Raw genomic sequence first — 14,803 nt, 5'->3', positions numbered from 1 at the left:
CAAAGTATTTTAATATTCCTTCCTAGGACATGTGCATATTTACCTAAAATGAAACTTGTACTGTATGGTTACAATGAAATGAGATATTTAAAAAAATGGTAGTTGAATGTCCTCATTCTCTTTGTTCTGAATGGTAACATGCAAACTGAGAACTCAATTGCATCTCATTCAGTTTCAGTGCTGGGAGCTCAATTGCATGTGTCATTCACTTTCAGTGCTGTAGAGTCTTGATGTCATTTTGTCAGTTTTAAATCCCATATTATATAAGTAATTGAAAATAACTTTATGTATTAAGTTTCTGTCTTGCTGAAATAAACTGTTACGTGGATTCTGGAAAAGAGTAGAGGCAGGCTTTTTTAGCTATCCTAAAAATACTTACAGCTCCCCTGGTGCTATGGTCTCACTATAAAACCACACAGAAGTAGCAGCCAGCTTCATGGTTTTTCTGTCTGCTTGTTGCTTTCAATTAGATCATGGTACTAATGACCCATAATTTACCACAGGATTTGTCCAACAGACATCTAGACATGCAAACAAACATAAATTACATAGGTATTTGTGAGCAATATGCGGAAGACTTCAGTTTTGAGTGTTCCTTTAGACAACTTCTCTTGCATATACTTTTTAAAGAATAAAACTTTTTGTCAATTTTCTTGAACTTTGAATCCACTTCATCTCTTTTTTTCATCAACAACCATTCTGACTGTTTCATTTATTTCTGCTGGTAAAGTTTGAAATATCTAAAAGAATATAATTGGTGTATAGTAGTGCTTTGACATTTTCCTGCTGTTTACTCTGTTCAGTATTCTTTCTGCCCAAAGTTGAAATCTTCATGCGATGAAATAGGAGCCAAGCATATACTTTCTGTTCATGATAACTTTATTTTGTTTCTCTGTTGGCCACAGAGGGTCACAGATTGTCTGGTAAGTATGAAAATTAGAACAATTTTATTTTAGAAACTTTTACCTTGTGTGTATACGTGTTTGTGCCTGTGAATACTCACCTGTTTTTCACGGTGCAGTGTGGGCTTTAATGGTCTGCAGGAAAGAGATATTCTGAACTCACTTCACACACAAAGTAGTGTCCTATGTATGTGTTACATAGTTAACAAATCTAAGAGTAAGTATCTTTATTTTGCCTTTGAAAACCTCATAAGTAAACATTTCTCATGAATTTGCTACTTTTTATGCAAATAAGTGACTGAAGATTTTTCCCTATGCATATTCTGTCCTACTTTGACCAAGTCACCATATAAAATTACCATCGCTGCAGGTTACTATAGTGTGCTTTTGCAAGACAACTGAATTAGTAGACTAACAATAGAGATCATGAATCTTTTAAAGGACAGAAATTCCTAGGCAAAAAGAAGTTGAAAAACATAATACTAGTCTGAAACAAAAAATTAATTGGGTTCAGAATGTTGAATTTTAAACAGAAGATATGAGAGCTGTTATAGATTGGGGTTTCTTTCCTATTACAGAACAACGTATGTCTTCTAGGTTTGTTTTTTAGACAACCAAACAACTGAGCCCTCTGTGCTTCCCACCTGTCCGTGGTCCTTGCTCCTTACCTCTCCCGGCGAGGACAGGCAAGGCGGCAGTGAAAGCTCTGCTGTGTGCTCAGACATTACCAGGGAATACAACCAAGGACCCACGGGAGTCTGCTCGAGTAGGGGTGGTGGATTTTGGTGGGAGAAAAGGAATTTTCTTAGCTACTACTATTGCAAAGCAAAAGTAATACTAATGTGAGGGGTGAGGTGTGAGTCCTGGAGGGGCAAGAAACATTTCTCAGTCCTCCTATCTCAGGATTTGGTTAGTAAGGCTTCTGTCACCACTCTACATGTTCATTTTGGTTTTGGTTGAGTCCCGCTTATGGACAGTCTCTTGTCTAATACTTGGATATGTGCAGGGAGTGCAAAAGAAGCAACTTGAATAGGAGCGCTCTGCTGCATCCTGCCAGAAGCATTTGGCTGTCTGGGCTTCCCTGACAATTCACTCTCTGAGCTTTTCAGAAGCGCAGCGTGCAGTCCGGAAAGGGGAGGCTCCCATTCTTCCTCCTGTCAAATGACACCGTGAGAGATCCTGCAATCCAGGGTATTGAATAAAGCCACGAAGATTAATGGAAGGAGAGCAGTATGTTACTCTTAACATTAGGTTCTGGAAATGGTTTACCTCAGGAATTTTAAAGAAACCTGTCTTTCTGATAGGTAGCTAATTTCAGCTGTCAGCAAAACAGAGTTTTCAGGTGCGAACATGGAAGTAGTCAATATGTGGGACACTGCAGAGGAACAATGTAGAAATGATAACACTCTATTTCCCTGAAATGTAGGTAATTTGGGGGCTTTGTCTGCTGACCAGTTTGTACTACTGACCTCAATAGTATGTGAGAACACACTAACGTTTTTTTCTTGCGTTTGAGACATGCATTCAGCTAGGCATTTGCTGTAGTTAAACATCTGTGAGGCACTGGAGATCCACATGGAGGTCTTGTTTGCATGGACAGGCACTGTAGAAAGAGTATGTATAGAAATGTTACATTCTCTGAGATAATAAAAATGCTATTTTTTGCTTAAACTGAAATTAGATAAATTATGCCTTTGCATAACAAACACAAACAATCATATTGCATTTTAGTAATAGTAGAAATTATGTAACTAATCCTGATCTTGATTTTTCTTTTCTTTTTTAGGTTCAATTTATGAGCCACTTAAAAGTATTAACCTTCCAAAACCAGAGGGGGGAAGTCTGTGGGATAAATTAGATCATTATTACAGAATTGGTAAGTAAAGAGTTGGTTAAGAATTGTTCCTACCATGAAAAATTTTCAGTGCAACTTACAGGAGTATTTACAGTTATGGTTATAACAGTCATTAGCTTTATCTTAAAGTAATATCTGCGATTTCTGATAAGGATTTCTATTTTCTGAAGAGAAAAAAAATATATCATTACAATTCCTCATAGGATTCCAGTGATAATGTAACACGTATTTGGATATTTCATACCTTGCTTGAAAGATCATGATGACCTGTACAAAGCGTTCAAAGTTATCATCTGCACTTGTCAATCAGTAGAACAGACGGAATAGAAACAATAGAATAGATAGAGAGTAGAGCTGGGCCCCATTATCTTAGATGAGGAGGGAGTAAAGGTGATCTGATAGTTTTTGATGCTTAAACTAACCAAGATATGGTTTGGAATTGGTTTTTACATGGAAGATTGCTCTGTTCTGTGTCTTCTTTGCGTAAGCTTACCCCTTACACCTTTTTAACGTGTTTGCAACGTTTTAAAATTTTGAGCTGTCTGTTGGACTTGGATGAGGTAGGAGAAGAAAATATTCCTTATGCATCTTTTAGATAAGTAGAGCCACTCCCGTGTTAATCCTCATAATACTTGTTGGTTCTGCTACAGCCCTTCCATCTGGAAATTGGACAGGAAAAAATAGCCCAGACATATTTTACTTTTAAGAAGTTGTCCATGTAGTTGTTTCTAAATTGTTGAATAAAGGAGTTCAAAGTATACAAATATATAGGAATATATATATTACCTATTTAGGTAATTAAATGTACCCTTTCCAATAATACCATGTTGTTTTGATGTATTATTTTTAAGAACTGTTAAAACATGTCCATCCGCATCCTCTAGCTATTGCAAAGCCCTGAAATTAGTAGAGCTTATATATGTATATGAAAGCAGATTTTGTGTTTTTTACTGTTATGAAAACATTAGCATTGTTGGGGTTCTTTTTGTTCTTGTTGTGTTTTTGTTTGTTTGTTTTTGTTTCTTACTGGACTGTTCCCAATTTACTTTGAAGAGTGGCTTCTGGAAATATAAAAATTATACAGCACTAGAATATGAATTTCATTCACTGCTCCGTGATGGTAACTGCTGTTTTGTGTTGCCTATATTATTCTACGTTGAGCAGTAGGAATACTGTTAATATTAAAAACTGATGTAAATAGTTTATGCTATGTGTTGCTCTCAGTGTCTCACTCCTTGCCATTTTAAAGAGTATTGAAATAGTCATCTGGCCAGAGTTAAAACTTGATTTTTCTGAATGCAGAGTTCTGCTGAGTTTAACTATTGTTTACATTATTTTGGGGGCAGACAATATACTATAGACCCTTTTTTGCAAAAAAGAGAAATTACTGAGTTGTGTTGGAGTGGTTCTGTGTGGAGTGGGCAGTGCTATAGGAATAGTCATAGAATTTTTGTGAATACTGAGTTTTTTGAAAAGAGTTCTGAGAGTCAAACCAGTATGAAAAAGTTTTCTTTGTGTGTGTCTCTCCTGAACTTTTTATATTGTGCATGCGCAAACATGTTCATATATTGATTTATACCTATGCAGAAACTGGAAGAAACATGTTGTGAATATTATTCATTAGCAACAATTAATTTCTTCTTCCGTTTTTCCAGTTAAGACAACGTTGCTACTTCATCAAAGCCCAACCACAGGTCTGTTTCCTACAAAGACATATGGGGATAACCGAAAGGCAAAAGTGCATGACAATCTTTACTGTGCTGCATGCTCCTGGGCATTAGCTCTTGCTTACAGGTCAGTAACTTCTAAATTCACATCTCTGCTGTATTACTTTCTGTTATGCAGTACACCGGGAATGTTTTAAAAGATGATATTTTATTCAAAATATTATCGTGAACACCTAGAGGTGATGCATGTTTCTGAATCTCAGTAAAAAATACTTAAGTAGCTACTAGGTTAAAAATGTCTGTAATTTTGGTAAGCAAATACAGTTTCATGTAATTTCATTGGCACCAATATTCTGAAACCGAGGAATTCATACATGCTATTAAAAATACAGGTTATTGTGGCAAACTGTACTCATGGAATACTGCTCATTTCAAATGTGGTACATGGGTTGAGAGCAGAAGCAGGCTTGTGGTAGGGTAACAGTCGGGATACTCACAGAAGGCTGAATCCTCAAATGCTGAGAAATATATGTTTGGGAAATAACAGTGACTATCCACAGCAGATACAAAGGACACGAGACTGTTCAACCAAAAGGCTATTTTTTGTATTTTGTTGTATGTTACATGATAATTTTTTTCTTACTTTTCTTGTTGCCTTTGATTTTCTATAATTCCACTTTATGTGCCTGCTAACTTCTTAGTACAAGTATGTTAACTGGACGCTGATCTAGGCTGTCAGTTCACCGAAAACTCTGTTTCATCGGGATAATTGATTTGATACACTAAGTGTATGCAGTTGAAATTAAAAGCCAGGAGTGAAGCACAGGATAAATTCCACATCTATATTGGTTTAGACTACAGTTGTTAGTTTGCATGGAGTATAAAGGGTTGTGTATTGACAGGATTTCTGAGAGTAGTGGGAAAGGACGTCATAACAAGATAAAATTACAAATCCAGTCCAACTATGGAAATGATATATTAACTTCTCCATTGTGACGAAACTGTTGTGCTAAGCCCAGGGGTTATTATCAGCAGTAACATAGTCCGTCATTTGGTGGCAGAAGGCCCGTCTCCCTTTGTGTTTATGTTAATAACTAATAAATGGGAAGACTTCAGTCTGATCCCAAATTGTATCTGGATATTGAAAAATGCTATTTTAAATGGTATGAAGGAGGTCTTACATTCTCAGACAAATTTAAGATCTATTCTCGCTAAATTAATAGGAAAGTGATGAAGATTTTCATCGCTTATTTCGGAATAATCTTCTTTCTTCAAAAATTTCTTCAGCTTTTCCTGAGAGCGTAAAGTTCTTACTTTCCATTCTTTTGTCAGCAGTGTTTATTTCTCAAATCATTTTACTGACAAGCTTTAAACTGCAACCAGAATCTTACTAAGTCATCAAAACAGTCAGGCTTTAATGGTGCTAGATTGCTTTCCAATTCATATAATTAAAACTATTCTTCATGACTTTCTTTTTGAAGAAAACTGTTGTTTTCCCTTGAATAGTAGTACTAAAACTAACAAAAAAACATGTGAAATATCTTCAGTATATTGCAGTTTTTTTAAAGTGTGTATTCTTCAGCTTCAGTGGTAATTCTACATTTTTTTTTCTAATTAATTGTTGGTGGGTTAAATGCCTTCTGTCTAACTGCTGTTACAATGTCATTAAAATTTAACTATTTTAAAATAAGCAAAAAGAATATTTTTTCTGTGGATTTTAACATTTGAGTGTACAGTTTAAATATTTACTCTCATCTACTGATACATTAAATATTAGGTGCCATTCAGATGTGTAAAGGTAATGAAGTTACACAAAACAATTGTTCTGATGATTTCTTATGCCCAGTTCTCATCAAGATCTCATTTGAAAAGTTTTGAAAAGTTTCATCTTTCATCTGTGAATAAAGATACCTCCTTGCCTTCAGTCCTTCCTTACATACTCAGTTAAACCATTGAGAGCTACTGGTTTGGTTTTACTTGCCTTAATATTTTACTGTAATTACTGTAATTGTCATTCTATATTCCTTTTCTAATTTTGGGTGGTTCACTTTCTGTACGAATTCCTGTAGCTTGTTGTTAATGTGTGATAGTATTGACTTTTTCCCTATGATTTTGTTTACAATCACCAATAATTTGGCTTTGCAGTAACGTGTCAGTGAGTTGAAGCTGTTGATTCTGAGGGGGGACCCTAATTCTCCATAAGTATTTTGAAGGTTTTACTTCGGATTGGATTTATTCTAGGTTCCTAAACCGAACGTCCCCCCAGCCCTTATAATTCATACCTGTTCAAAGTACTAATAATTTGTACACCTTGTTGGGGGACTGCAGGAATTAGAGGTATTAGAGTACATTTGTTGTTCAGTTTCCTCTTAGAGGAATTTGTGTTTCAAAGATGTTTTGCAAGTGTAACCAGTGGATGATAAGTGGGGATGATTCCATTCAAAGCCTGGATGCTGGTCTAGATTTAAGCATTCGTATCACACTGCCTGCATTCTGACTCACTGAAAACTCTGAGTTTGATTTGTGCTCCATCAGTGTCTATAATTTTTCTTTGCTTACAGTTCTTCCTTGTCTGTTCACTAATATTACAGTTTTGAATCTCCCAATTTAACTCATTACTGTTTTGAATTCTGTGCTTCATGTTAATGATAGATTTGTCGCTTCAGCAAAAATAAATGGATTTCTCTTTTTGCAAAAGACTGCAAAATCATAGTGATTCAAAATGTTACAAAGCTATACATAAGTCACAAAGATGACTTGTCAAACTGTCTGTGAAACTGGAGAATATGGAAGAACAAAGGCATTGTAATATACAAGGTGCTTCATGACTAGCACTGCAATGACTTACTGTTCGTTCATTTCTGAGATTTAGTATTCCTTGTCTCCAACCTTGCTTCTCTAGCCACCCAAGAAAATATGGAGGTGATGATAACTCAAATGTAGTGTTCTTAATGAAGATGATGGTGTGCGAATATGGAATAATTTACTCTGTTTTTAATAGTCACCAACTAGTGGTGAGGTAGTAATCACGTTCTTGGACAAATTTTTAGTATATTTTACAAAGGTAGTGCCAGAAATAATATGGGGAACAACTGTCAAAGTAAACATAATCTATCTAGCAGATAAAAAGTTTTGAGTTTCTTTTTTGTCTCTATTTGTTGCTTTAGATTCTGAACCTATGATATGAATGTGAAAAAAAGTAATTAAAATTCTTTTCTCAGAAGTGTTTCAAAATGATGCTTTTTGAAAGAGAAGTCATACAAAGATCTTCTTTGTAATTGCTAGTCTGTGTTTTCTTCTGGAAATGCCATGCATAAGGTCTAATGGATCTCAAAATTTTCAGAAACTGGCAAAAACTACAAGGAAATTAGCATTCAGAATGTGTAATTATTAGTTTCATTTCTTTTATATTGAAATGTTTGTGTCTTTTAATTCCACTTTCTTGGGTGAAATAAAAGCATCTGAAAATGAAAAAAAACTGAAAAAGTTTAGAAGGAAGACTAAAAGGTACACAGATGATTATTCTGAATTTTCAGCAGCTGAAAAAGCCTCATAGAATAAAGCATGGCATAGCGTTGCCTGAGTTATTCAGTCTTTAGTTCCCAGTGTGTAGAATTATAGAAGCTGATATGTGAAACTTGCAAATTGAAGAAAGGGCAAGTGGCAAGACAAGTAGTTTGCGTTATTTCCACTTAAGCTCAAAACAAGGTCCTGGACTTCGCTGCCGCACGGTGAAATGCCTTTGATGGGCAAAAGTTGATGATTCAAATTAAGCATATGACTAAAATTCAGAATGAGCTAAGATACAAGACTCGTGGAAATCTGCATTATCTACCAGATACAAATTACTGGGCTTGACTCATACCAGTACTGTTGTTCAATGAAACCTAAACTTTTTAAGAGCACATTAGGTAAACAAAGACTGCTGTTGTGAATAAAAGGAGAAAAATATAGGTTATTAAGTGAAAACTTCAGAGCCTATTTTTCTGCTTCTTACTGCTCTTTGGATTTATAATAATGTTGAGAATAAATCCTACTGCTCAAAAAAACCCAGCCTCCTCAGTTTGTATTATGGTTTTATTACTTGTTCCCCCCCAACCCTGTTTGAACTTTGCAGTTGAAATCAAGTACGTTTCTTGTATCCAGGACTATCATTTAAATAGCATGAATTTTGGATGTGTATTATTTTTGAAGTTACCACTACCTTCTAATTTTCAGCGTAGGTAGCAAAACCTCAACATAAGCTAATGACATGTTAAGAATGGTGGGAAAGGATATGCTTCCTGATGTAGTTATTGTCTGCTTACCTATAACCAAATTAGTGACAACTATAAAGTGGAATGAGAAGTGAGCAGATTATGCTTCAGTGCATATTTGTATCAGAAATGTGTTGTTTTAAGTTACAGATTTGTAAGAAAATTTTATTTTCACCCTGAAAAGCTCAATCAAAAATCAAGAAAGGGGAAAGAACAATGAATGCAGTGATCAGGCTTGTTTACACACAATACATTTCTTGTTAAAGTAACTTGAGTTTGGCATAGTTCTTAATATATGTTTAGTAATGTAGTAATTGTGAGTATTGTTTGATTTCACGATATAAAAAAACAAAGTGTCTTAAAACACATTTCTGGACATTTGTGTAGTTAACTTTCAGATCTTGTAAGTATAGCTGTAGCTTAACATAATCAGGAAATTGCTTGATTATGAATGAAATGTTTTGTAGAATTAAAGCAAAATTACCTTCACGTTTTGGATCTCTCAAGCAACACAGAACAGTGGCTTGCAATGTTATAATAGCTTCAAGGATTTTTTTTTTCTTTTAAAATTTGATATAGGAATGTTTGTGTAAGCTGCAACATAACCTAAAAAATATATTATTTTTTTTAATGAGGAAATTATGGGCAGGGCTGTAACTACATTGATAAGAGTGTGGGCACTATATGATAATGTTAGTTAAATACTTAATACCCCAAAACATTAATACCCCAAAGCATTAATGTGTCCTTTTTTTCTTTGTATTTTCTTAATGCACTTCCAATTTGTTTTATGAATTATCTTTCTTAACCAGGCGTATTGATGATGACAAGGGAAGAACTCATGAACTGGAGCATTCTGCTATAAAGTGTATGAGAGGAATTCTCTACTGCTACATGCGTCAGGCCGATAAGGTAAACCACTGTAGTGTGGACAGAAGCACTCAATTCTAAAGCATTAATTAAACTGTAAAAACTAGCCTCTAAATATAGATAAAATTCAAAAGGGGAATGCAGTATTACTGTGTGGCGCAGCTAAAAACGTCACTCATTTTTGCTAGGTTGCTGCATTGTGTGAAGGTACAAAAGAAAGGAGAATCTTGCAAAGACAGTAAGCATCATGGCATATTTGAAACTTGTTTGGATTAATTTTGCAGTCATTTATCCCTTTTAAGTATTAGACCATTAGTAACATGGTGTGTTTTTTTACTGTCTTTTTATTCCTGGAGGTGGAAGGATACAAAATTTCTTTTATTGAAGGCTAGAGAGTTTTCTTTGGACTGTGAACTTGGTTATTGTATTTGTTATTTTCCTTACCTAGGTGGTCAATGTGATTATTTTGCTTGGTTTCTTTAGCAGTCTTCTTTGATTTAATGATGTAAATTCAGAAGGCAGCAATCCAAAGTGAATGTAGAAACAGGGTAATTTGTTTATGCTATAATGCAGTTGTATTTTGTAATGTATATATTCAGCCTATAATCCCCTTGTCAGTGTACACTCAAGAATATTCAGGGCTTCTCCTTGTCAAAATTTAGATACGGTGCATTAATTTTGTGTAGTGGTTAGCAGTAATTCTACGGACAGTTAAATACCTATATTTGGTGATTATTTTATTTTAAATTTCATCCAACTGACTTTAAACTGTTATTAAAAATAATTTCCATGTTGCTGTGTAGTTGACATCACTTCTAAGTGCACAAACTGAAATATAAAATTCGTAGGCATCTATCAGTAGTAATAATAATAATAATAAGCAAATCAGGCATATTGCCAGTTGTGTTTATGCTGACATGATAGTTTTTCTGTTTTCTTAGTTTGTTTCTCTGTAGTCTCAGATCTTTAAATAATCTTGACCTAAATTGATCTTGTTACATTTGAGCTGTTATTTTTCTCTTTGACATGCAGTGTTTTGTTTTGAGGGTGATCAGTATGTTTATGAATAATGAGTGTTAAATTAACACAGGTGTCAAACTGTTGATGTACTGGTTGTCATTTTTCACCTTGATTACTATAAAATCTTCTCTCTTCCTGCAGCGTAGTAATAAGCTGTGTCAGTTACCTAACAGACATCATTTACTGATGGACTTTATTCTGAGAAATTTTATATGCGCTGACTTTATCCAGAGGGAACATGCTTTTTAATAATATCAGGTTGGATATTAGGAGAAGTTTCTTTACTGAAGGGGTTGTGTGGCATTGGAATAGGCTGCCCAGGGAAGTGGTTGAGTCACCTTCTCTGGAGGTCTTCAAGAAACGTGTAGATGTAGAACTTTGGTAGCATGGTTTAGTGGTGGACCTGTCAGTACTAGGTTAAAGGTTGGACTGGATGATCTTAGAGGTCTTTTCCAACCTAAATGATTCTGTGATTCTCTGTTTCTAAAATGAATTATATGTACCCAAATACTGAGGTATGACAAGAATAGATTATACTCCTTGTGACCATAATTGCAGATGTTATATTCTAATGCCAATAAACATATGAGTTGTAACCTAGAATATACTGAATACGTTCACTGACTAGACATGGTAACTATACAAAGTAGCATTCATTTATTCTCTTTCTTGAGCTGAAAGCTTATGTGTCAGGATTCTCTGAATATACTTCAGATCTGTGAGTTCAAGGTAGACATGATACACTTCAACACACTTCCTGCTACAATTTCAGCATCTGTAGCTCGCTATTACACTTTCTTTTTTTATGAAAATGAAGTAAATTAGAAGGGTTGTATATTTTTGTTCTTCACATATATGTGTACATTAGTGTGCATGATACAGTTTTTGGTAAGTTTTAGGAACTGCTGTTTCTAAGTTTCACATAGCTTGATTCTCTTTTCAGAAAATTTTGAAACACATGAGTTATATAGTGAATTTGCAGTTGCCAAATGCCTGGAAATTATTGAATTTGATTTTATGTTTTGCCTTTAATTCACCTTTAGGTTCAGCAGTTTAAGCAAGACCCCAAACCATCTGAATGTCTTCATTCTGTTTTCAGTGCACATACTGGAGATGAGGTCTTCTCAGCTAAGGAATATGGTCATCTTCAGGTAAGGTGTGTGTGTGTGTGGATGGTTTTTAAATAATGTTACTGTCTTGATTCTTTCACGATGCGGCCATCTCAAAAAATGTTTAGATTTCTGTTAGATGCTTTAAACTTCATAAAACTGAAATTTCTTCTGCATCTTTTGATGAAAAGGACAGACTGTTTTCAAATATAACTCAGTGGTATAATTTGGTGAGAAGGTATTAAAATACCTGCAGGATTTGTGGAGGTGGATGATTGTTTCTTTTTAATCCTTATTCTTTTTGAGGCCAAGAGATGGCTGTCACTAAATAATCCTGGCATTAAAATGTTGAAATATTCAGAGAAATGAAAGAAGTTGTGTAATTTAACACTGAATTCTATATTTTTTTATTATCATTCCCAGCTTAATTTTACATAAGTCTGAGCAAATTTCCTTCACAGTAAAGATTTAACGGATGCTGTCAACAGCTTTGTCTAGTTAGAGACTTGTTTACTATTTTGCATAGCAGTCCCTAATCAGATTCATCATATAACTTCCCTATTGATAGTTTTATTCTCTTTCAGTTTTCAGAGCATTGATTTACTCTTTTTTTCCTTTGTACCTTCAGACCCTTTTATGTGTTCATGAGAGTGTCCTTTTGCATTCCATAAATCTACGTATTCTTTTAATTCAGAAATTGTTCCTGAAGTTACTCAGAAGTGACAGTAGGTTGGTAATTATTTCATGGTACCAACATCACCAAAATAGTTTGTACAGTAATGTGTTGGATTCAGAAAACGTTTGTGCTGAGAAAAATGAACATGGGAGTTATCCTAAGCTGGCGTTTTGGGTTTCTGAGTGAAACTTCCTTCACATACATATTTTTTATCTGTGGGAGAAGACAGCAGTTCTGGGACTTGGGGAGCATTGTGTGATTGTTCTAAGTCTCTGCTTTTCTTGGCAAATCATCCTTTCTTATAAACATGAATGTCCATTCCCTTTTCTCATCAGCAAATCTGTAGAAAGAGAGGGTTTTCAGCCCTATGGAGAGAACAAAAAAGAGAGTAACTGAGGTAATTGAGCTGGGAAAAAGGGAATATGCTAAGTAGCTGGCCAGCCATTGTTACTGTACTTGATGCTTCTCAGATCGTATTAAGAAATTGAAGTCACTGGTTCTTCAAATCTTTTGGAGTTTATAGAATCTGGACCTTAGTTTTCCAATTTATTATATAAATTGGAATTTGAAATTGAAAAATTGGAAATTGGAATTGAAAATTATATAATTATTTATTATAGTTTCTCTAAATTTCATATACAGAGGTTGTGTTTTTATAGTTCATTAAAGGAAATTATTGTGGTAAACTTTCTCTATCAAAGTTTTACAAATTCTAATTTTTACTAGAATTCTGTGTAACAAAAGCAGTGTAACTAATGATAAAATGACATTATGATGCATGTCCATACAATCGCTGAAGGTAATTACTATTAATAATAAATGCCATGTATAGCAACAGAATGAAAGTTTTCATAAATGTAATCATAGTCTGAATGTTCTAATTATAGTTCTGTCAGGCGATAATGCTAAAGGTCCAGTTATGCATAAAGTGATCTGTTTTTTAGGTGTGGTATGTACCCTGTAATATGCTGCTTGTTTTCTTTTGGTGAGTTGTTGTATATGTATGCTTGAAACAGCTTGTGACTAAAGCGACTGCCTATAAGTCAAAGCAATATTATTCCTCAGCAAAAAAAAAAAAAAAAATTATGGTTTAAAATAATTTAAAAAAATGATGCTGTAGCAGAAGTTGTAGAGGAAAGTGTGTGTTAGTAACACTCCTTTTTGATTGTTTCAACATCAGTATATGTAGGATATTGGTACATTAAAGTAATATTTCTGAAGAACCACAGCTAATTCTGTGTTATAATAGTACCATCTTTATTAGTGAGTAACTTCACATTTAGCTTGTTTGTTTATTTGACTCCAATAAACTTAAACTTAATTATAGTTTTGTTTTTGTCTTTAATTACTTCAGATAAACGCTGTGTCATTATTTCTCCTCTATTTGGTTGAGATGATCTCTTCGGGGCTGCAGATTATCTACAACACAGACGAGGTACAAAGATTTCTCATGTTAAAACACACGCTTTAAGTTTTTTTTCCTTGTTTTTATTACATTGCCAACTCTAAAGTAATTGGTCTGCAAATACAATGTAGATATTTCTCACTTTATTGACAGTCAGTAAAGATAAATGGAATGGAGGTACAGTGAAATAAATGAAAAGCTAACAGAGATAGGTATGCAATGAGTGAATGTAACATGACATTGAAAACTTTCATAGCTCCCTGCTATTCCTGAAATGTTCAGGATCAAGATTTAAAAGGCCTGTGAGGACAGATAATTTCTTGTCATGTTGTACTGGCTTTTCACCTTATTTCAAGCTGTCAGTCAAGGTATGCTGTCCAGTGGTATTTCATTGTTATCAATAGGTAGGGTTTATCTTCTGGAAAGCTCAAGGGCTTTCCTCAAATACATATGGACCCTAAGGGTGTTAAGAAGTTTTGCTGTATCTTTCAAGGACAATAAAACAATTTATATCATGGTAAAAGACGTTTGTTAACTATTCTTAAAATAAGATAATAGCCACCATGTTCTTGTTGAGGACAAGTCATGTCAGGATAACATGCTGCCCTGTTTTAAAATGAGGTTAAGTTTTGAGAAGGAATGAAAGGCACAGATTTTTATTTGTTTTTCTTCTTAATCTGGATTTGTTTAAACTTACCCTGGTCTGTTGAATAGTTGCTGCTGTATTGCCTTAAAAAGCTTAAATGTATTTATAGTGCTACCATTAAAATAAAAAAAAAAAAGGAGGTGGGGGGGGTGGGAGGATTTTTCCCGTAGTATTATATTTGCTTTGTATTTCTACAAAATAAATTTTCATTAATGATTTTTCTTTATGTAATGAGAAACTAAGAGATGAACTTGTCTCCTTTCTAATCACTGCTTAGTTAGATCATATGATAGGTCTGTATTATTTTTTATGATTTGCTTTTATGTCTTTGAGGAAGCAAATGTATATAATTATGTATTTACTTAGCTTGACTTGTAATTTATGTTATCCTCCAGAT

General features: G+C 34.3%; 1 protein-coding gene across 6 annotated transcripts in view; it reads left to right on the top strand.

Annotated features, from left to right (window-relative positions):
- The window catches only part of PHKB (phosphorylase kinase regulatory subunit beta), a 74,415-nt gene that overhangs the window by 5,866 nt on the left and 53,746 nt on the right, over positions 1-14,803 (top strand). For 4 of the 6 annotated variants that reach the window (XM_048073395.2, XM_048073390.2, XM_048073393.2 and 1 more), the window contains 5 exons: positions 2,689-2,778; positions 4,413-4,551; positions 9,493-9,592; positions 11,614-11,721; positions 13,710-13,790. In XM_048073395.2, coding sequence (XP_047929352.1) covers positions 2,689-2,778; positions 4,413-4,551; positions 9,493-9,592; positions 11,614-11,721; positions 13,710-13,790 — 518 coding nt within the window. Of the gene's footprint in view, positions 1-905; positions 924-2,688; positions 2,779-4,412; positions 4,552-9,492; positions 9,593-11,613; positions 11,722-13,709; positions 13,791-14,803 lie in introns of all 6 variants that reach the window. The other 2 variants (XM_048073391.2, XM_048073392.2) reach the window with 1 other exon arrangement.

This window comes from Anser cygnoides, chromosome 12, assembly GCF_040182565.1.
Source record: "Anser cygnoides isolate HZ-2024a breed goose chromosome 12, Taihu_goose_T2T_genome, whole genome shotgun sequence".
NCBI classification, from domain to species: domain Eukaryota; kingdom Metazoa; phylum Chordata; class Aves; order Anseriformes; family Anatidae; genus Anser; species Anser cygnoides.
This window is presented reverse-complemented; position numbering and strand designations above follow the sequence as displayed.